Source organism: Chionomys nivalis, chromosome 3, assembly GCF_950005125.1.
Source record: "Chionomys nivalis chromosome 3, mChiNiv1.1, whole genome shotgun sequence".
NCBI classification, from domain to species: domain Eukaryota; kingdom Metazoa; phylum Chordata; class Mammalia; order Rodentia; family Cricetidae; genus Chionomys; species Chionomys nivalis.
In genome coordinates this window covers 32361441-32383222 of record NC_080088.1, presented here as the reverse complement: position 1 = coordinate 32383222, position 21782 = coordinate 32361441, and the positions used below count along the sequence as shown (strand labels likewise).

The following is a 21782-nucleotide window of genomic DNA, read 5'->3' as shown; positions in this document are numbered from 1 at the left end:
GCGCTATGTTGGTGCTGGGAATTGAACTCGGGTCCTCTGGAAGAGCAGTCAATGCTCTTAACCACTGAGCCATCTCTCCAGCCCCTATCTTCTATATTTTTTAGATATGCACAATGCTTTTAAATATCTTTCAACATATTGTGAAATCTGTAAAGGAGATTAATTTGGTTTACTTAATCTTACTGCGTTTGATGCACTGTCTTTAAACATAGATCCTTTTTTTTCTTTATTTGTTTTGTTCTTTCTGGATATTAAAAGCTGTTCAAGAAACTTAGAATTTTGAAAAATGGACTAAAACAGTAAATTTACTTTTAAAAATTAAGCTGAGCTTGAACCTTTAAGAAAAAAAGATGACAATCCAGGCAGCAGTCTATGAATACAGTTGAATACTAGCTGCACAGCAATTAAAGCGCAACTGCAAGAAGTTTATTCTGTACTTACAAACTACCTCAAGCAGAGGAGGAAAATGGGAGGCTGGGAGGAGGCGGAAATTTTTTTCAATAAAAAAAAGTTAGAATAAAAAAAAAATCTGGCATGCCTGTAACCATTGTTGAGCGAGAGACGGGCAGCTTCAAGAAACTCACTGACTAGGCATCTGAGCTGACATGGTCAACTGAGGTTTAATCAAAGACCCTGTTTTAAACAATAAGATGGAGAGTGATAAAGGACACCTAATATCCTCTCTGTCCTTTACATATGAGCACATGAGTGTGAGCACCAATGCACTCATTTGTGCATACACTACACAACATGCTTGCACAAACACAAACTTTTTGATTTTAAAGCTTTTTGGGTCAGATAGTGACAGCACATGCCTTTAATCCCAGTACTCAGGAGGCAGAGATAGGTGGATCTCTGTGAGTTCAAGACCAGCCTGGTCTACAAGAGTAAGTTCCAGGACAGTCAGGACTGTTACACAAAGTAACCCTGTCTTGAAGAACCAAAACCTTTTTCATAGTCAGGAAACGTATGCCAAAGAAGCTGCTTGGTTTTTTTTTTGTTGTTGTTGTTGTTTGTTTTATTTTTGATGTTTTACCTGCATGTGTGTTTATATACCATGTGTGTACAGTGCTTATGGAAGTCAGTAAATGATGTCAGATTCCTTGGAATTGGAGTCACAGATGGTTGTGAGTTGTCATGTAGGTATTAGGAATCAAACCTTGGTCTTCTGAAAGGGCAGCAAGTGCTTTTAACAGATGAGCCATCTCTCCAGACCCAGATGTAATAGGGAGGCCGCTTGTTCATTCCCAACTGCTCAGCCCCAAAATAATCACATAGAAACTGTATTAATTAAATCGCTGCTTGGCCCATTGGTTCTAGCTTCTTATTGGCTAACTCTTACATCTTAATTTAACCCATGTCTAGTAATCTGTGTATGGCCATGTGGCTGTGGCTTACCAGCTAAAGTTCCAGCATCTGTCTCTGGTAGGGCATCTCTCTCTCCACCTTCTTTCTCCCAGCATTTAGTCCAGTTTTCCCCACCTACCTAAGTTCTGCCCTATCAACAGGCCAAGGCAGTTTCTTTATTCATTAACCAATAAAATCAACATGTAGACAGAAGGACCTCCTACACCATTTCCCCTTTTCTGTTTAAATAAAAGAGGAAGGTTTTAACTTTAACATAGTAAAATTACATATAAAAAAGGTATCAAGCAAGAATTACAGTTATAATATTTATATCTACATTATCTTTTATCATAACAAAGGAAAACTATAACTATAAATTCTTCAATTCCATCAAAGCCTCCAGAAGGATACAATATTACCTAAGTTAACAGGAAGTGCATTGTAAGCAACTTCCAAAACTCTAGAATTGACAGAGACATCTCGCTACCTGGACAATCACCCAAAGTTCTTCTGTACTACTGGGGCATCCATCTTCAGACTACAGGCCCATAGTATCCAGCAGACTTTTCCACGAAGCAGGAGGTTTCAAAGGCAGTTCCACTTATACTGGCAGTTTGTCCGTCACATTTTTCTGTGTCCTGCAGAATGCCTAGCAGACTCTTTCATGAAGCAGGAACCCCAAAGGATCATCTCACCTTTAGGCAAGTTCAGCAGTCATTTTTCTGTGGGTCCTGCATGTCCAGTCAAGCAGTTCAGGCAAGAGCAGTTTCTTGCCCAAATGGCTAACCAACTCCATAAGGAGGTTCTTCAATGCTCACCATCCTCTTGAAGTAGTTTGGTGCTGCCAGGAGCAGATGTGTCTCACTGTCATGAAAATTCTTAAGTTCTTAAACATTTTAAATGCCATATTCTGAAGGTCTCTGAAAGATTTGAAGAATACCTATCTAACTGAAATATATCTTTATATGTCTAGAAAATCTAACTAACATGATTAAAAGCTTGACTATTATAGATGGTTATCTATTAACCTATATTTCTTAATTATACACTACATTTACAAATGAACTGTACAAATGAAATACCTTAATCAAGAGCAGAAATATACATATAACAAAATTGACCTAAAACTTGTATCAATAAACCAAGATCCATACCAATGCAAAGTATCCATCTCTATAGCATATCCCTCTTTAAATGTAAAGAAACATTTATAAATAATATTTGGGAATATGGGCATAGTTCTGTCCAAACTTCTTCCTGCTGTTTGGGGGCACTGTTAATCAGGTCTTTCATGTTTTATACTGTGTGCTAGGTTCATCTCAGTCAGCAGTTGGGCAAAGTACTTTTTGGGGGTGTTCACGGCAACCTTTCAAGGAATTTTGGTCTATCAAACCATATTAGTCTAAAAGCAATCCACAGGTTCTCATCTTCTGTGGAAACAAAAGAACCTCTTTTCCAAAGCAACATATCCTTATATTCAAATTTTAAAGTCAAGATACCTTTACGTAGCTCCTTCACAGTCAAAAAATTTAAAGAAAACAAAATAGTATACATAAACCAGACTCTCTGTGTATATTCCATGGCTCATTCTTTTCTTTACCCCTTTTATAATCTATGACTATCTGTACTCTGCCTCTTTAAAGACTTTACCTTTTCTTTTTAAAACATTAACTTCCTTTTATGACTCTCTATACTTTTCCTTCTCTCTCCCGAGCCTATGTACATTTATTCAACACTGAGACTCATTTAGAGTTCTTTTATGTCTGAATCTGCCCTATTATGAATCTCTTAATTCTTTATCGTCCAGAAGTACTTCTTAAAATCTTAAGCTGTGGCATTACCATGGTATATACGGTACTTTCTGCTTGCCCTGCACAGTCCAGCATGGCAGAGCTGTTTGTGCCTCTGAGCTATGTGCACTGCCCCACTTCTAGGCACACAGCCAGTCCATGCTGCCATTAAGCAAGGTGCAGCAGTCTGCTCACAAACCCTACTCAAATACTCTGTAGCTGGACCTGCCTGAAAGAGTCAGGGTTTGCTCTGGCAGCACAGCCCAGAAAGGTGGCATTTCAAAACAGCATGGCTTTCTCCTGCTACACTGCATCAGAAAAGACTCTCTTAAAGGAGCTGCGGCAAGCCACCAGCTGAAAAAAAATGTGGGTAAACTTTGTTTTTTTTGTGTGTTTCTAGAGTTCCTTTCCAAGTCCTCTCAGGTTTTTCATGGTTCCAAGTCCTCTCAGGTTTTTCATGGTTCCAAGTCCTCTCAGGTTTTTCATCCATCATTGCTGGTGCCAGTTTGTTGGAGAAGGTTGCTTGAGCGCCAATTTGTAGTAGGGAGGCCACTTGTTTGTTCCTGACTGCTCAGCCCCGAAATAATCACACAGAAACTGTATTAATTAAATCACTGCTTGGCCCATTGATCCTAGCTTCTTTTTGGCTAACCCTTACATCTTAATTTAACCCATTTCTAGGAATCTGTGTATGACCACATGGCTGTGGCTTACCAATCCAGTGTCTGTCCCCGGTAGGGCTACATGGCATATCTCTCTTGGCCTTTCTTCTCCCAGCATTCAGTCCAGTTTTCCCCACCTACCTAAGTTCTTCCCTATTGATGTGGGAGTCCCCTCTGCGTGTTGCTTATATTGGTTAATGAATAAGAAACTGCCTGGGCCTGATAGGAAAGAACTTAGGTAGGCAGAGAAGACAAAACTGAATTCTGGGAGGAAGAAAGCAAAGTGGGAGAGAGACACCATGGAACTGCCAGTGACAGACACTGGGAATTTTACCCAGTAAGCCACAGCCAACAGATATAGTGATTAGTATAATCAACATAACCTTGGAGCTTGTTAGAAAACAGACCATCAGGTCCCATTTACACAAATGAATCATGATGTAAATTTTAACAGACACTTTAGCATATATTAAAATTCTAGCAGCATTGAGCTTGTCCCAGTTAATAAGAATGAGAAAGAATACAACCTTAAGCCTATCATATGACTCTACAGATGATGAACAGAAGTGATATGCTCACAGATATATTTTTACTGATAGTATATTAAAAAACAGTTCAAAAGTCTACATTAGATTAAAACTGTAAAATATCAAAAATCACTGAAAAACTTGGAAACTTTCCAAGTTTTGCGAATACAAACTTGGATAAGACTGCATGTTGACCTTTGCTAGATCCTAAAGGTAAGAAGCCTCAAAAATAGCCAACAGCAGTAACTCTCAGATCAAAAAAATGAAAACAGATTCCCCAGGTAAAACTAAAATGGAAGTCAAAAGTTTTAAAGCTTCAATGAGGAAAAAAAAAAAAAAAAAAAAAAAAAAAAAAAAAAACTCAAGTAAGCTGTGCAGTGACCATGGAGACTGGGGCAAAGAGGTTACCCCAAAGTCAAGTTAAGCCTGGACTACATAGTAAATTCTAAGCTAGCCAGTCCTACACACTGCAAAACTACACAAAGAAGGCTCAGACTAGAAAGAAGCCATAATCACAAAAGTAGAAGAAAAGATTTTTAAGTTGTGGAGGTTAAGGGGATGGGCTTTCTAATTCAGTCAAAATTAGAGATATTGAAGAGATTATAGAAGATCACATCCACACCCACACACCCAACCCCCCCTACACAAACCCTACATAAAAACAAAGGCATAAACCCAAACTTTCCATTAAGGGTTTTTTGGTGTGTGTGTGTGGGGGGGGTAGGAGTGGATTGTGGATTTTCAAAAATTGATTATATTCTGCTCACAAAAGAATAAAATACAGGATATGTTTTTTCACAGATATGTTTACATATATTTTAAGTAGTAAATAACCTTAGCTGGAACTGGAAAAATATGCATGCAGAAAAAACATCCATATACATAAAAAAATTTATATATGTATATGTCTGTATATAAAAAAAAATAAAAACTTTTCAATGTCTCCAGACACTTAGATGGTTCCCAGTATCAGTGCACAGCATGACATATTTGTTGAGCCCCTCATTTAACACTGACATGTCCTTCTCCAAAATTATTGTGCAGATATTCTCTAGTTCCTATCTGGCTTAACTGTAATGTATCTGCTGCTTTCCAAAATACTCACTTTGAAAGTTTTAATTTATTGTCTCAGCACTGGGAAGGTAGAGAGTGGTAGGTAGGTCTTTGAGCTAACTTGGTCTACAGAGCAAGTTCCAGAACAGCTAAGCTTAGGCAGTGAAGGAAATCATCAAAAACAGAAAGCTGGTAAAGATGTAATTTTAAAGATCTCTGAGTTCAACGTCAGCCTGGTCTACAGAACAAGTTTCAGGATAGCCAATTTTAAGCAGTGAAGGGAACTATCAGAAGCAGAAAGCTAGTGAAGATGTAATTGAACAAGGAGGTCATGTTCCAGCCCCAGCAAGCAGAATTTGGCACCTCAGCCAACTGGTTGTGGCTTCAAAGATAGAAGAAAGGTATTGTGAACCCCTTTTCTGAGATTAAGGAAAGCTGCTGCGGCTAGGCATATGCCAGGGGTATCCCTGCGTGAAGGCTTAAAGAGGCCATTACATGAAGCTGTGAAGGGCAAACCTGGATTGCCTTGGAGATCCAAAGATGGAGATTCCAAAGTTGTGGGATACCTGCCAAGAAGAGCCGCTAACAGGGAGTAAAATCAGCCCATGAGAAAGAAGTGTGTTGCAGTCAACAAAGCTGAAAGTAATTGGAGATCTGAAGAGCATTTTGACATCACACATGGACATGCAAGGTTTGGAGTTTCCCCAGCTGGTTTTCTATCCTACATTGGTCCAGTAATTCCTCACTATGCTCCCTTCCCTACATTTTGGAATGGTAATATATGTCTTGAGCCATTATATGTTGGAAATGTGTGATCTGCTGTTTGATTTTGATTTTACAGGTGATTACAGTTAAAAGACTATATGAATCTCAGAAGAAAATTTGAACTTTAGACTTTTATGTAAGTTTAGGATTGTTATAAACTATGAAGAATTTTGAAGTTGAACTGAATGATATGGCTACAAGCCTTTGGGGACCAAGAGTAGAATGTGTTGATTTGAAATAAAATGGTCCCCAAAGGAAGTGGTACTATTAGGAGGTGTGGCCAAAGTGTGTTACTGTGGAGGCAGGCTTTGAGAGTCTCATATATGTTTAAGATACTGTCCAGTGCTTCAGTTTACTTCCTGTTGCTTGCATAACAACATGTAGCAGTACCTCTTGAGCTCCATGTCTGCCTGCACAACATCATGATCCCCACAATGATAATGGACTAAAACTCTGAAACTGTAAGCCCCCACCTGAATTATAGGTTTTACTTTATGCTGGGTGGTGGCAGCGTACGCCTTTAATCCCAGCACTCAAGAGGCAGAGGCAGGCGTATCTCTGTGAATTGGAGGCCAGCCTGGTCTACCAGAGCTAGTTCCAGGACAGGCTCCAAAGCTACAGAGAAACCGTGTCTTGAAAACCCCCCCCAAAAAAAGAAAAAAAAAGTTTTCCTTTATAAGAGTTTCCATGGGTCATGAGCTCTTCACAGCAACAGAAACCCTAACTAAGACTGTTGTTTCCCAAATACATGGCTAAAAGAACCAAAATATTTTAGGTGTATAGAAATGGTCTTGAAATATTTTAGCAGTTTATGATTGTGCACTGTGTGTAAAGGCCAGAGATTGATGGCAGATGTCTTCCTCAATTGCTCTCCACCTTGTTTTGAGAGAGCCAACTGAACCTGGAGCTTCAGAGTTAAACTAGACTAGATAGCCAGCAAGCTACTAGTACCTGCATTGTGATTACAGAAGTGTACAGCTATTTCTAGCACTTTTTCAACAATACTCTGTATATATGGGTGGACACCTGCCAAACCACACATGAGACAGTCAGAGAGCAACCCCTTGGGGGTCTGTTCTCCTTCCACCACATGAGATCCAGAAATTAAACTCAAGTCATTCAGTTTGGCAGCAATCACCTTACTCATAAGTCATTTATCCAGCCCCTAACTTTTTGTATGGGTGTTGGAAGCCAAACTCAGATCCTGACATTTTTGAGGGCAGGCATTTTACCAAATGGGCCATCTAACTTCATTGGTCATTCTTGTCTAGATTTATTTCTTTCCTTCTCATACATTAAATGCCAAAAAACAACCTGCAGAGATTACTATGTGATAGAATATCAGCTAGGCAAAGGAAAACAAAATAGTGCAAGCAGTTTGCATCTGGCATCAGCAAGACTGCTTCTTCATCAGGGGAAAGTTCTAGACAGGGGGAAATGTCACTATATTCCCAAATGTGCTTAGTTTCTTTAAGCATGGAAACCACTTTGGCCTACTAAATGTAGAATTGATGACATGGATATAAGCTGCCTGGGAATAAGTTAAAATTGATTTCATGATTTTTATTCACCTGCCAGTAGAGGCAAATCTTTAAAACTGTCGCTGTAGTGACTATAAACTTTTAAGCAAAAATTTAATAAAAAAAAGTATTTTTAGGGAATAAAACTGATGCATGTGTATATAAAATGTAAAAGAGTAAACTGTCTTACCTGGAATGAACCAAGAATATCCTTTAAGGGTTCTTCATAAAACTCATCTCTTCCAAAGAACAGGAGCAACTCAAAGAAACTCCTGAAAAAAAAAATGTAATTTTCACTGCTTTGTGGGTTTATTCTAGTTTAAAAGACTACCAAGTTGTAACATTTATCGAGTAGCAAATAATTTACTTATAAATACTTAGTTTTAAAAAACTCAATAAAGGGCTTTTGTTAACATACACAATGTTCCTACTTCAATCCACAGGATAGCATATAAAGAGGTGTATTGGTACATGTCTTTAGTACCAGCACTTGGCAAATGAAAAGAACATCAGAAGTTCAAAGTCATCCTCAGTCACACACCAAGTGTGAAATCACCCTGCAATACAGAAAATACTGTTACAAAATAAAAAATTAAAAAAACCTCTACAAAGCACAAAAGTAACAATGAACAATAAGCAAGAAGATATAAAACATTAATATAAAACATTAAGTCCAGAATAGGTTTGGCACTATGTGATAATATGTAGAAGGAAAAGTTGAATGTGGAATTGCTTACTACCTGAGGTTTTAGACATCTACTGGGAATCCTAGAATGTACCCTTCAAACATCAAGGAAGAACTACTGTGCATTGGCTTTTTACATGCACCAATATATAATATAATGGTATATTATTTGTGTTTTAATAAATAAAGCTTGCCTGAGGATCAGAGTGCTAAGCAGCCATACTAGTCAGCCGTACACGCCAAGGAGTAGTGGCACACACCTTTAATCCCAGGACTTCGAGGAGACAGAGATGGATCTCTGTGAATTCAAGGCCACCCTGGAGTATGCAAGATTGAATCTTTCTAAAAGAGAAACAGAGCTTATACAAAGGTGATCCCAGCACTTGGAATCACATGTCATTATTCCCAGCACTAGGGAGGTGGAGACAGAAGGGATATTGCTGGGAAGAGAGAGGAATACAAAGGGGAAGAGACAGGAACTCAGTGTAGTGTGGAGTTTGAGAATTCATGGAGACAGGATCTCTCTCACCCCTTCAGTCTGAAGATTTGATAGAGGTAAAAGGTCTTACTAGTGGCTGGCTGCTTTGCTTTTCTGATCTTCAGGTTGAACCCCAGTATCTATCTCTGGGTTTTTAAGGTCTCTCTAGTGGCTGGCTGCTTTGCTTTTCTGATCTTCAAGTTAAACCCCAGTATCTATTTCTGGGTCTTTATTATTCATGCTACAATGATGGAGGAAGGTCATTGGTTAAATAATAAAGAAACTGCTTGGCCCTCATAGGTTAGAACATAGGTGAGTGGAGTAAACAGAACAGAATGTGGGGAGAAAGAGGAAGTGAGCTCAGATGCCATTTCCTCTCCTCTCTGGGGCAGACGCAATGCCGCTCCTCTCCAGAGCAGACACGATGAAGCAAGCCGCCAGATCAGACATGCTGAATCTTTCCCGGTAAGACTGGTGCTACACAGATTATTAGAGATGGGTTGATCGGGATATGAGAATTAGCCAGTAAGGGCTAGAGCTAATGGGCCAAGCAGTGTTTAAAAGAATACAGTTTGTGTGTTGTTATTTTGGGGCATAAGCTAGCCAGGCGGCCCAGGAGCTGGGGCGGCAGGAACGCAGCCCGCAGCTCCCCCCAACACTACAATACAATATTTATATTTTTGTAGATTGACTAGGGAGACCAAAAACTAATAAAATCAGTTATCTCTCTTGAAGGCAGAAGGCAAAGATGAACCAGAAAAGGAAAGGGTACTATTGGGAAAAAGAAGGGTGAACAAGTAAGTATATTGGTAGTATGAATATAATCAAAATTTATTATGTTTGTGTATAAAAATCTCATAATAAAACGAATTATTTTGCATAATGAATATGCCCTAATAATGAAAATAAGACAATAATGAAGGTGCTACATCAGTCTTTTCAAAAAGATTTGTTTGTAATGTGATTAAGACAGCATCACGTGGAGCAGGACTGAGCCAGTGACCTAGGCCAGAGCAGGCCTGAGCAGTGAATTCCACAGAAGTAGGACTGAGCCAGCAACCTGGGCTGGAGCAGACCTGGGAGGGTGAACTCCACTTGAGCAGGAGCAGATTCAGAACAGGGACATTTGCAGAAACAGGATTGGACCAACGACAGAGGCTGGAACATGCCTGAGGCAGCAAGCTCCACAGGAGCAGGTACAGGGGAGCAACTTATAAGTGAGTGGGCCAGGGTAAGAGACTGCTAAAGTCCAGGCATGAATCTAGGACCTCTGAGGAACTAGGCCTGAGCCAGGACGCCCGAGGGTCTGGGCATGAGTCTGGGACCTCTGAGGGAGTAGGCCTCTGCCAGGACCTCTTCAAGTCCTGGCGTTGATCTGGGACCTCCTAGGGAGTAGGCAGGAACTAGAAACTGTTACAGGTCAAGGCGTGAGGCTGGGACCTCTAAGGGAGTAGGCCTGAGTCAGGTCCTCTGCAGATCTGGGTATACCCAGGTCTGGGACCTCCAAGGGAGAAGATCAGAGCCAGAGATCTTTGGAGAACCAACCCCAACCTAGGGACCTCTGCAGGAGCAGATCCAGACCAGAGGCATTTACAGGAACAGATCTGAGTCAGAAACCTAGACCAGAGCAGGCCTGAGACAGCAAACTCCACAGGAACAGAGCAAACCCCATAGGTGCTGATCAATGGAACCAAATAGAAGATCCAGATATCAATTTACACATCTTCGAACACCTGATTTTTGACAAAGAAGCAAAAAATATCAAATGGAAGAAAGAAAGCATATTAAACAAATGGTGCTGGCATAACTGGATATCAACATGTAGACAAATGAAAATAGATCCATATCTATCACCATGCACAAAACTCAAGTCCAAATAGATAAAAGACCTCAACATAAAGCCAGCAACACTGAACATCAGAAGAGAAAGTGGGAAGTATACTTGTACATGCTAACACAGGAAACCACTTCCTAAATATAACCCAATAGCACAGACACTGAGAGAAACAAATAAAAGGGACCTCCACACACAAGGGCAACCCTCCACACACACACATGCATAGACACAACAAACAAAATAAATAATCTGCCCTCTTTTTAAGTTGAAATTTTTCAAGTATTCTATTATATTAGAGTAAAAAAAAAAAAGGTTTCTTATAGCCACTTTCAGGGAAGAAGAAACGCAGGGTCGTCAGTCTGGTATAGGAGTTCCTTCTGTTTGTGTGTTGCTTCCATTGATTAATGAATAAAGAAACTGCTTTGGCCTGATAGGGCAGAACTTAGGTAGGTGGAGAAAACAGAACTGAATGCTGGAAGAAGGGCAGAGTAATAGAAGCCATGGATGCTCTGCCTGAGATGGATGCTGGTTAGAATCTCCGGTAAGCCATTGCCACATGGAGATACACAGATTAATGGAGATGGGTTAAACTAATATGTAAGAGTTAGCCAATAAGAAGTTAGAGCTAATGGCCAAGCATAAAAGACTTACCACGAAACATAATGACCTGAGTTCAATCCTTAGGACCAACATGGTAGGAGAGAACAGACTACCTCAGGTGTCCTCTGACCCCAAACAAGTAAACACACACATACTCACAAACACACTATATTTTAAAAAGCCAAATGTACTGTCATAATTATTCTTTCTTCTTTTGATTTCTAAATAATTATTCTTTCTTTCTTTGATTTTCAAATTGGTTGATACTTGTATCTACATTACTATATATTATCAATGAATCAAATGAAACTTGGTTGTAATACAGTAGAAAATCAAGTTTGAAATATAGTACAATAAAGATAATCAAAAAAGTAATCTACCATTACACATGTGGTACAGCCACAAATATTTACTGTTCTGAATAAGAAGCTAATCATACATGCTACAACTTGACATATTAGGATATACATAAGCATATGCTTTTTTGTCCACTGCACATATGAATGCTACTAGTCTAACAAGTCCACACCTCTGATAATATCTGGGAACCTGATGTCTATCAGGCAAATACTTAGTTTCCTATTTGCTCATCTCAGTCTGGTATGCTAAAATCCATGAACAGTTTCCTTGTTGAAAAAAAAAAAAGGCTGGTAAAGCAACATTAATATCTGAATATATATAAAGCTGATAGTTATCTTGGTTTTCAGTTTCATACATCATTGTTTTTTAACCTATGAAAGCTAGAAATTACTGATACACTCACAGATCTGTGTCTTGTCTTGTCATCATCAAAGAGGCTTCCTCCAATAGCAGATGGGGAGTGAGTGCAGAGACTCAGAACTACAAATTATGTAGGGAAGGTCTAAATCAGGTCCCTACCCTCGAAGATCAGGGAAGAGGAGGAGTAAAGACTGTAAAAGTGGGGATAGACAGCACCAGGAGAACATGGCTCACAGTGACTAAAGCAGCAAGCTTGGGGCCTGCAAGGATCTGCACCACGTTCACTACATATATGTTATGGTTGTCAGCTTAGTGTTTTTTATGGGACTCCTAACAGTAGGAGCAGGTGTATATTTGACTCCTTTTGCCTGCTCTTGAGACTTTTCCTCCTATTGGGTTGCCATGTCCAGCCTCAATGTGTGGGCTTTCACCTTATTTTATTGTATCTTGTTTTGTCCTATTTGGCTGTTGTCTTTTGGAGGCCTGCTCTTTTCTAAAGGGAAATAAAGGGGAAGTGGATCTGAGGGAGAAGAGAGGTGAAGAGGGGGCTAGCAGAAGTGTAGCAAGGGGAAACTGTGGTTGGGATGTATTGTATAAGAGAAGAATATATTTTCAATAAAGGAAGGAAAAAAGGGAGGGAGGAAGGGAGGGAGGGAGGGAGGGAGGGAGGGAGGGAGGGAGGGAGGGAGGGAGGGAGGGAGGGAGGGAAGAGTGTTTATTAATTTACAGGGGGAGGAAGGAAAGAGTGTTTATTAATTTACAGGAGAAGAGAAAAAGACTAGCTAGCTAGTTATAACTAGCTACCTGGAATTTGCAAGTCTCCAAACTTCTCAATCCTCAGTTTCCTTTTCTACAAGAATGAATATTTGAGAGGTATACTTTAATTCAAATATATGTGTGTATACAGAGAGAGAGAGAGAGAGAGAGAGAGAGAGAAAACTTTTATTTCTGTATTAAATATAGTTTAAAAAAAGAAGTAAACCCCAGTAAAGACAGACATATTGTGGTTAGTGATTTAAAATATGTTCCTAAATGGCTCTTCATTTCTAAAACATTTGAAAAATCCTCAGATGAATAAAAACAGAATTCATTTTCATTCTCTGAAAAGATCCCCTCAATAGCCATAGTTCAACTGTCCAGCCTGGAGATGGCCTGTCTTCCTGCATAATTACATTAGTAAAGAATTTTGTAAAGAGGGGCATCTATAAATTACATTAGCTTATATTTACATATAGCATATATATGCATATAATTACATGAGTATAAAACAGACTCTTAAAACACATAGACATATATATGTTTTTTCAACTGAATAAAAGTTACCCATACATGATATAAACTATGAAAGAGAAGTCTTCAAACAGAAACTAAACATTTTATAATGACTTCTGTGAATATTCTGACTTCTTGTACAGGTACCATTATGTGATGCTTACTTAAGTTATTCCTTACATGTTTTCAGAAGTCAGTGTTACCAGAAGATTTCCCATAGCATCCAAGGCCAGGTAAAGCCTTTGCTATGCCCCCTCATTATACACTGCAATTATCTCAAAATTGCAATTACATAAAGGTATAACTGGTGATTTAGTATCTCGAAACTCTGCAAGAATTTTAAGAATAAGACTTATGCCGGGCGGTGGTGGCGCACGCCTTTAATCCCAGCACTTGGGAGGCAGAAGCAGGCGGATCTCTGTGAGTTCGAGACCAGCCTGGTCTACAAGAGCTAGTTCCAGGACAGGCTCCAAACCACAGAGAAACCCTGTCTCGAAAAAACAAAAAACAAAAAACAAAAAAAAAAAAGAATAAGACTTATTTGTTTTCTACTTTGACCTAAGAACAAAGCACAGAGCTTTACAAAAAATAAAGAATAGTTATGCACTTCTATAATTTTCTGATTAGTTTAGAAAAATAAAATACCATCATCACAAACTTATTACTACTTTAATGGAACAATCATTTTGCTGTTTCTCTATTTTTCTTCTAGAATTGAAAATACAATTCTCTTTTCTATTATAGTAAATTCCAGTAATAAACTTTTCCTTTTAAAAAAACAGCAATACTTAACAAGCAGTTCGAATAACTAATTCTTTCACCTAGCACTCTATCTTACATAACATTTGATTCTTATTTTTTGAGAGAGGGTTTCATGTAACTATGTTGGCCTCAAACTCCCTATATAGACAGGAATAACCCTCAACTTCTGATTCTCCTGCCTCTACAAGATACATACATGCTGGGATTTCAGACTAGTGTAATCATACCCAGGGCACATAGTGATTCTTAAACTATTGTATTTTATATGGGCAACAGCACATAAGCTATCAAACAAAAAAGTAAAATCATTATATGACATTTTAAATAATGGGAATGGAGGCCCTAAATAGGGAGTGGGATAAATACCGGAGGGAGGATATAATGACAATAAGGATGCTTAAAAGAAATCATACTATTAACTATCTAAGAAAAACTATAATATGCCTAAGTTTGTGTATAAATGTACATAGTTTAAATGAAATTTTCTTATCTGGGCTAACAACGCCTCCTCCTCGAGCCAAAAAAATCACCTAATACCAGGAAAAGAGAATATATAACTATTCTAGTTAGGAAAGTTAAAAATGACTGACTCCTTTTCTATATGCGAGTATGAATTGTTGGCAAGGGTTGTTCAAGAGACTCCCAAAACATTAGAGACTATTGCTATTGTCCTTGGTTGTCCCAGAAGTAGAAGGTAAGTTTTTATTTCTGAAGACCACCATGGACTTCAGACACATGACCAAAAAGCTCCTTAAGCTTGAAATTATTTGACTGTTTCTTCCCTGAGGACCAGTTTTCATAGTAATTGTTGTAGGAGGTTCTTCTGTCTATGTGTTGTTTTCATTGGTTGAATAAAGAAACTGCCTTGGCCTTTGGATAGGGCAGCACTTAGGTAGGCGGAGTAGACAGAACTGGATGCTGGGAAGGGCAGACATAGAGCCACCATGGAGATGCCAGGTCAGACATGCTGAATGTTTCCCAGTAAGCCATGACCTCGTGGTGACATACAGATTATTAGAAATGGGTTGAATCAAGATGTGAGAGTTAGCCAATAAGAGGCTAGAACTAATGGGCCAGGCAGTGTTTAAATGAATACAGTTTCTGTGTGGGTATTTTGGGGGTTATTCTAGCTGGGCAGGACAGAACAAGGGGCCCTGCTCCCTTTAACATCAAGTGAGACAACTCAACCAACAGTCCTAACCCAGCTATGATTCTTATGAACCACATCAATGACCAGCATGGCATAACTCTGGGGTGCAGTAGCAGCACACATACCTCAGTAGTAACTAACAGTTCTCTAATTGGTCTTATGACCAACACAACAAGAGGGAAATCATGCCTAGTAATGAACACCTATCCACAAGTCAGGGTAAGTGAAATCATGGATCTTGAAGGAGAACCTTCAACTACCACAATACTAAAGCAGCTAATTCTTAACAAAAAGTCCGGTGTGTAATTTTAACTCAATTCTACCTACAAGCAATTTTTAAAATTGGGAGTTTCTGGACCTCTTCCTAGAAAGTTTTAAAACCCCTCTCTACTTATTACCATGGCCTCAATGACCATATGCTGAGACTTACCCTTAGAATTTTCTAAGGTCACCTGGAAAATTAAAACCCAATGCAGTGACAAGAAAATGTGTATACCACAAATCCACTTCAACCCAATAAAAGTAAAATTGTTCTTAAATGTTGCAAGTTAAAACAAAATAACTGAAGTAAAGAAATGACAATTTCTTATTGGGGTAAGATATTAGGAAAGGTTTTATCCTCAGAAGAAAGAGCAAAAGCTATTATATCAAAGCAAAAAATAAATGTGTTGTTGATAAGAAAAAAGTATACTTACACAGCAAGACTACTCAAAACATACTGTACGTGCTCACATTCATCTGGGAACGATGAGCTGGCTGACGTGAAACAGCAAAGTGCAGTCTGAAGAACCTGAAGCTGTGGCAAAGGGACCTGCCATCGTCCAGCATAATCTTCAACCACCTTATAAAGAAATGAGTTAAAAAGCACATTACTATGGAAAATGTTACCAACTTTACATTTTAAAAGGCAGATAAAACTTAAAGGATATGTGAAAACATTAGCTCTATATGAATGCACATGACTGACATAAGGAAAAACGTCCTATACTGTTTTATCAGGGTAGAAATCTGATATGGGATTCCCCTCTGTTTGCTGTGAATACCATTGGTTAATAAAGAAATAAGCTTGGCCTGATAGGGCAGAGTAGAGCTAGGTGGGGAAAACTAAACTGAATGCTGGGAGAAAGGAGGCAGAGTCAGAAAGAAGCCATGTAGCCCCACTGGAGACAGACGCCAGAAGGTTACCAGGTAAGCCACAGTCTCGTGGCCATACAGATTAATAGAAATGGGTTAAATTAAGATGAAAGAGCTAGTCAAAAAGACTTTAGGGTTAATAAGCCAATCAGTGACTTAATTAATACACTTTCTGAGTGATTATTTTAAAAGCCTGGGGGGCTGGGAAACGAACAAACTGCATCTTAAAACAAAATGGCACCCAACGTGAAGTACTACATCCACATAAAAACCTGAGAGAGCTTGAAAGGAATTCTAGACAAAAAAAACAGTTCAACACAGCTTCTTGCTGCTGGCTGGCAGCATGTCGAAGCTCTTTAAGAGAAATTTTCCTGATTCAGCTGTAGTGGGTGGGGGGAGCCACGCAGTTTTGAAACTGCAGCTTTCTGGGCCTTGCTGAACTCTGGCTCTTTCAAGAGGCTGAGCATTTAAATAGGGTTTCAGGGCAGCGTGCTGCAAGTTACTTGGTGGCAGCATGGGCCAACTGTGTATCAGAGTTGAAGTGGTGAGAACAACTCCCACCCAGCAGTCTCAGAGGCAATGAATGGAACTCCTAAGACATGTTGGACTGAGCAGAGCAAAAAGGTAAAGCAGCCTTAGTAATAATAATGCTGTTTAGCTTTTTAGAAAGCACTTCTGGTCAAAAAAGGATTACAGATATGTAATAAAGACAAATTCAGATGAACAAGACCTCTAAATGGGTCACTGTGCTAGATAAATGTACACAGGCTTGAAAGAGAAGGAAAAGAGAATAAAGAGTTGGAAAACGAAATAAATTATTTTAAAAAATAAAACAAAGTCTTTAAAGAGACAGAGTACAGACAGTCATAGATTAAAAGGAATTTAAAAAATAAGTCATGTAACAATGGAATATACACAGAGAGTCTGGATTATGTATACTATTGTGTTTTCTTTGAATTTTTTTTGATTGCATAGAGATATTTGATATTAGGGACTGCTAAGCTAAGCAACATATATACTTTAAAGGTATCCTGATTTCAAAATATGGGTCTAAGGATTTGTTGCATTGGCAAAGAGGTTCTTGTTTGGTTTCCACAGAAGATAAGAACCTGTGAAATCCTTCCAGACTAATGTGGTTAAATGGACCAAACCCCCTCAAAAGGTCACTGTGAACACCCCCAAAATTACTTTACCCAACAAAAACCAGGAAGAAGTTTAGAGAGAACTACACCAAATTTCCTAAATATAAATGATTATTTATAAATGATTGTTTACATTTAAAGGGGGCTATGCTATAGAGGTTTGCATTGGTATGAATGTTGGTTTATTGATACAAATTTAAGGTCAATTTGTTATATGTATATTTCTGCTCTTGATTAAAGCATTGTGTTTGTACAGTTCATTTAAAAATGTAATATATAATTTAAAAATATAGGTTAATAATCATCTACAATAGTCAAGCTTGTAGTCATTTTAGTTAGGTTTTTTAGATATATAGAGATATATTTCAATTAGACAGGTATTCTTCAGATCTTTCAGAGACCTTCAGAATATGGCATTTAAAATGTTTTAAGACCTTAAGACTTTTCATGGCAGTGAGACACATCTGCTCCTGGCAACATCAATTACTTCAAGAGGATGAAGGGCAACCGAATGTAGGGACATAGCCCCACCCATTGGGGGCGTGTTCGCCTCGGGCTAATGTTTACGGATAAATCTGCCGGGCGTGAGCCCAGCAGCCCCTTTTCTTTTGCTCCGCTTTTCCAGTACTCCGCGGGAACCTGTGGTCCTGTAAGTCTATTTCCTTATTAAAGCTGTATATATCTATATAATCTGTCTACATTCATTTGCGCCACCACATTTGGCGCCCAACGTGGGGCTATTTTGCCCCCGACCCGGCACAGGGGGGGCGCAAGCTCCACCTTTCCCAGCTAGTTGCCTGAGCTCAGGAAGGCGATTTACAGTGCGCTCCCTGCTCGCTTTCCCTTCCCCCACTCCAGGCCACTACAGTCGCAGAGCAGCGACCCCCACAGAGCAGTTAATAGCTCCCTGCTTCTTCCAAACCCTCACTGCCTGATTTAAGTGAAGCACCTGCGGTTTTGAAGCAAAAGCCGCCAACCCCTTCCCTTAACAGGCAGTACAATAATTTTTGTTTTGAGTTAATTGTTTCAGACCGGCTCTGGCTTAGACCACGTGGACTCAGGTGCATTTCTTTAGCCACCACTGGCAGGAAAACTTCATTACAGGTACATAATTTTCTTTTATAAATAAGAAAAATGTCTAAAAACATTACCATTCAAGACTTTAACAGCCTTTTCAGTTGTACCATGTGGGAGATTTTACAAGAAGTGTCTGTCAGCCCACAGATATGGATCTTTCTGGGATTCGTAGTTTTCCTTGGTACTGTATGGTTTGATAATAGAAATATGATAAAGTCTTTACGAGACGAGGTTAAACGCTTAAAAACAATTAAAAATGACAACAATCTTCTCAAAAATCAGTTTGAAGTTCTCCAAGCAGAGAACAGATCTTTGTTTAACACAACTCGACAAACTGAAAAACGCTTAAAAACAATTAAAAATGACAACAATCTTCTCAAAAATCAGTTTAAAGTTCTCCAGGCAGAGAACAGATCTTTGTTTAACACAACTCGACAAACTAAAAAAAATTTAAAAGAGGTACAGGCTGATGTTAAGAAAAAATTCATTACTATGGAAGAGGGAACAGCTGATTTGGATCGTAAGCTTCAGTCCCTTTCAGTACAAACTAAAATATTAACGGCTGATATTAAGGAAAAATTTATTACTATGGAAGAAGGAACAGCTGATTTGGATCGTAAGCTTCAGTCCCTTTCAGTAGAAACAAAAACATTAACTGAAAACTATATAAAAAAAACAAACCATAGTTTGTCAAATGTACCTGGCAGCCATCATAAACTTCTTTATACAGTCTCTTGTCTGAATTAGATATCTGACATCTCTCATTTTAACTATTTTCCCAAAGGTATCCAAAATTTCTACTTCTCTCAAGAGCATATCTTGTTTATAGCTCAAATTAACATCCATATTCCTCTTAAACATGGTTCGAATGAACTATAAGAGTATAGGATGAGGCTGGATGGTGATGGCACACGCCTTTTATCCCAGGACTCGAAAGGCAGAGGCAGGCGGATCTCTGTGAGCTGAAGGCCAGCCTGGTCTGCAAGAGCTAGTTCCAGGAAGACTCCAAAGCTACTGAGAAACCCTGTCTCAAAAATAAATAAATAAATAAATAAATAAATAAATAAATAAATAAATAAATTGTCATGTCTTTGTTTCTAAAATTGAACTGTTGTACAGTAGTAATTTGGGGACAGTCAGCAGAAATGTTACACCTTTACTACACATAGATTGCTCTTAAGCAGTCCTAATTTCACAGCTTTCACTCTTCCCACTCACAGTGTCAGCCCAAATAATCAGGTATGCAAAACCGGTATATCAGTGTTTACTTCCTGTTCATGTCACCTGAAAACATGCACACTTTTTTCATGTCATCCATCATCAAGGTCATATCCAAAATATAACTCAGACACAGACACGTAACACAAACATGTTCAGATCCCCTAGTTCCATACTAAAGATCACTAGTCAACATCTTTTTGGCAAGGCTATTAAATCAGCTACTAAGTCTCTCCTATTTCTCTACCTGAGAAAATTCATTTAGAAAAAGGAAAATAGAGTGAAATCTACATATGCTGAGTCTGTCACATACCCCATAACTATTATCAATAATCCTATTTTTAAACAGAAACCATTTAAATTATGTGGTGGCACAGAGATACAGATAATCTTTTCTTCCTACTGTCAACCATTTTTTCAATAAACAAGTCATCAGATTTACTCACCAAACAACTATCTGTCATGCTCAGTGGTTCCCATAATTCACCTATTTGAAAACACAATACTTGTCCATATCTGTCTAAATTAACAGCAATTCTTCAGTTCTGGTTTCTATAAATATGATTGTTTGCAGAACATCCCCAAATATCCATCAGAATGGGATTTGGGAAATTTCAGTTTACTTAAGGCCTCCTGTACCAGCTTTCATTTGTAAGCTTTGGTTCTTTTAGCTACAAACAGTTCCTAACATGGAAAAAAAAAAAATCATTTGCCTTAGATGACATGCTTTGTAATGAAGTAGTTGTATCTTTTCTACCCAAACCTTTGACATCCCCTTCATTTATATTCATTAACTTAACAAAAGATAATAAATTTGCATAAGAAAGAAGAAAATTAAGTAAAATCATAGGAATGTACTCCACTCAAAAGGAAAGAAAAGACATTAAACCTAGTTTCTCACAGAAATCAACCAACTATACATAAAAGTTTGAAACAAACTCCAGATTCTATCATTATCAAGCATATTTCTTAAAACCTAAAAAATAATTTTTATATGAAAATATTCAACTAAAATCTAATATATGAAATAAATGCACTTTGGTGAATCATGAAATAAATAATAAAATAAACTTAAAATACTGATTAGATATTAGCCTGTTTCACAGGAAGGACGTTTATACCTGGTACTGTAAACCTGGTCAAAAACCCATGACTGAGAAGAGCATAGGCATTAGGGGGACAAAAGCTACTTTTTTTTGGGGGGGGGTGTATACCCAAAAAACAGAAGCTATGGATGGGTTGTCTATATCAGCCTCCCAGTCCACAGCTCAGGACCCTGAAAAAAGAGGGGGAAGAAAGCAATGAAATATTGATTTCTGGAGATGACATGGATGTTACACACAGCAGCTATGGCTTCCAACACAAGACCTATGCATGACCCAGCATGGATAGGAGAGGGGCTCCCAAGGTCCCTAGTGGAAGATCTATTGGCAACTGATGGTTGCTGATGGATGGGGAGTCACCCTTCTTGAGTACTCGGGTACTGAGAGGTTGTCCATGTCCCAGTGATGATCCCATTATCATACATACAGGTATCACTAATTGGACACAGGGAGTTACTAATAATGATTTTTAAAGATGACGCGAAGGTGAGGACACTGGGTGGTACGCACTAGAAGAAGCTGAAAGTGGAGAGTGGTAGATATATATAATCACATTGTATAAATGTATGAACTTCTCAAAACACAAAAAAAAGCTTTTTTAAAAAAGTAAAAAAAAAAAAGTGTGGTGATGGTGTATACCTTTAAACCCAGCTCCTGGAAGGCAGAGGCAGGCAGCTCTCTATGAGTTCAAAGCCAGCCTGGCCTACAGAGTGAGTTCCAGGACAGTCAGGGCTACACAGAGAAACTCTGTGTCAAAAAAAAAAAAAAAAAAAAAAAGAGGGAGGGAGGGAAAGAAAAAAGAGGAGAAAGAGGAGGAGGAGAAGAAAGAAAAAGTAAAAACAAGAAGACTGCACATTATCTCCATCCTAACAATCAACCTTGGTTTCAGCCAAATGCCATTAAAACACTGTAAATAACTCTTTGAACTAAGATATATGTA

The 21782-nt window shown here is 38.6% G+C and overlaps 1 protein-coding gene across 1 annotated transcript in view; it reads right to left on the bottom strand.

The window, feature by feature from the left end:
* The window catches only part of Znf654 (zinc finger protein 654), a 53721-nt gene that overhangs the window by 13053 nt on the left and 18886 nt on the right, over positions 1-21782 (bottom strand). The window contains exons 2-3 of the mRNA XM_057765456.1: positions 15864-16009; positions 7855-7936 (exon numbers count right to left, since the gene is read on the bottom strand). Coding sequence (XP_057621439.1) covers positions 7855-7936; positions 15864-16009 — 228 coding nt within the window. The remainder of the gene's footprint in view (positions 1-7854; positions 7937-15863; positions 16010-21782) is intronic.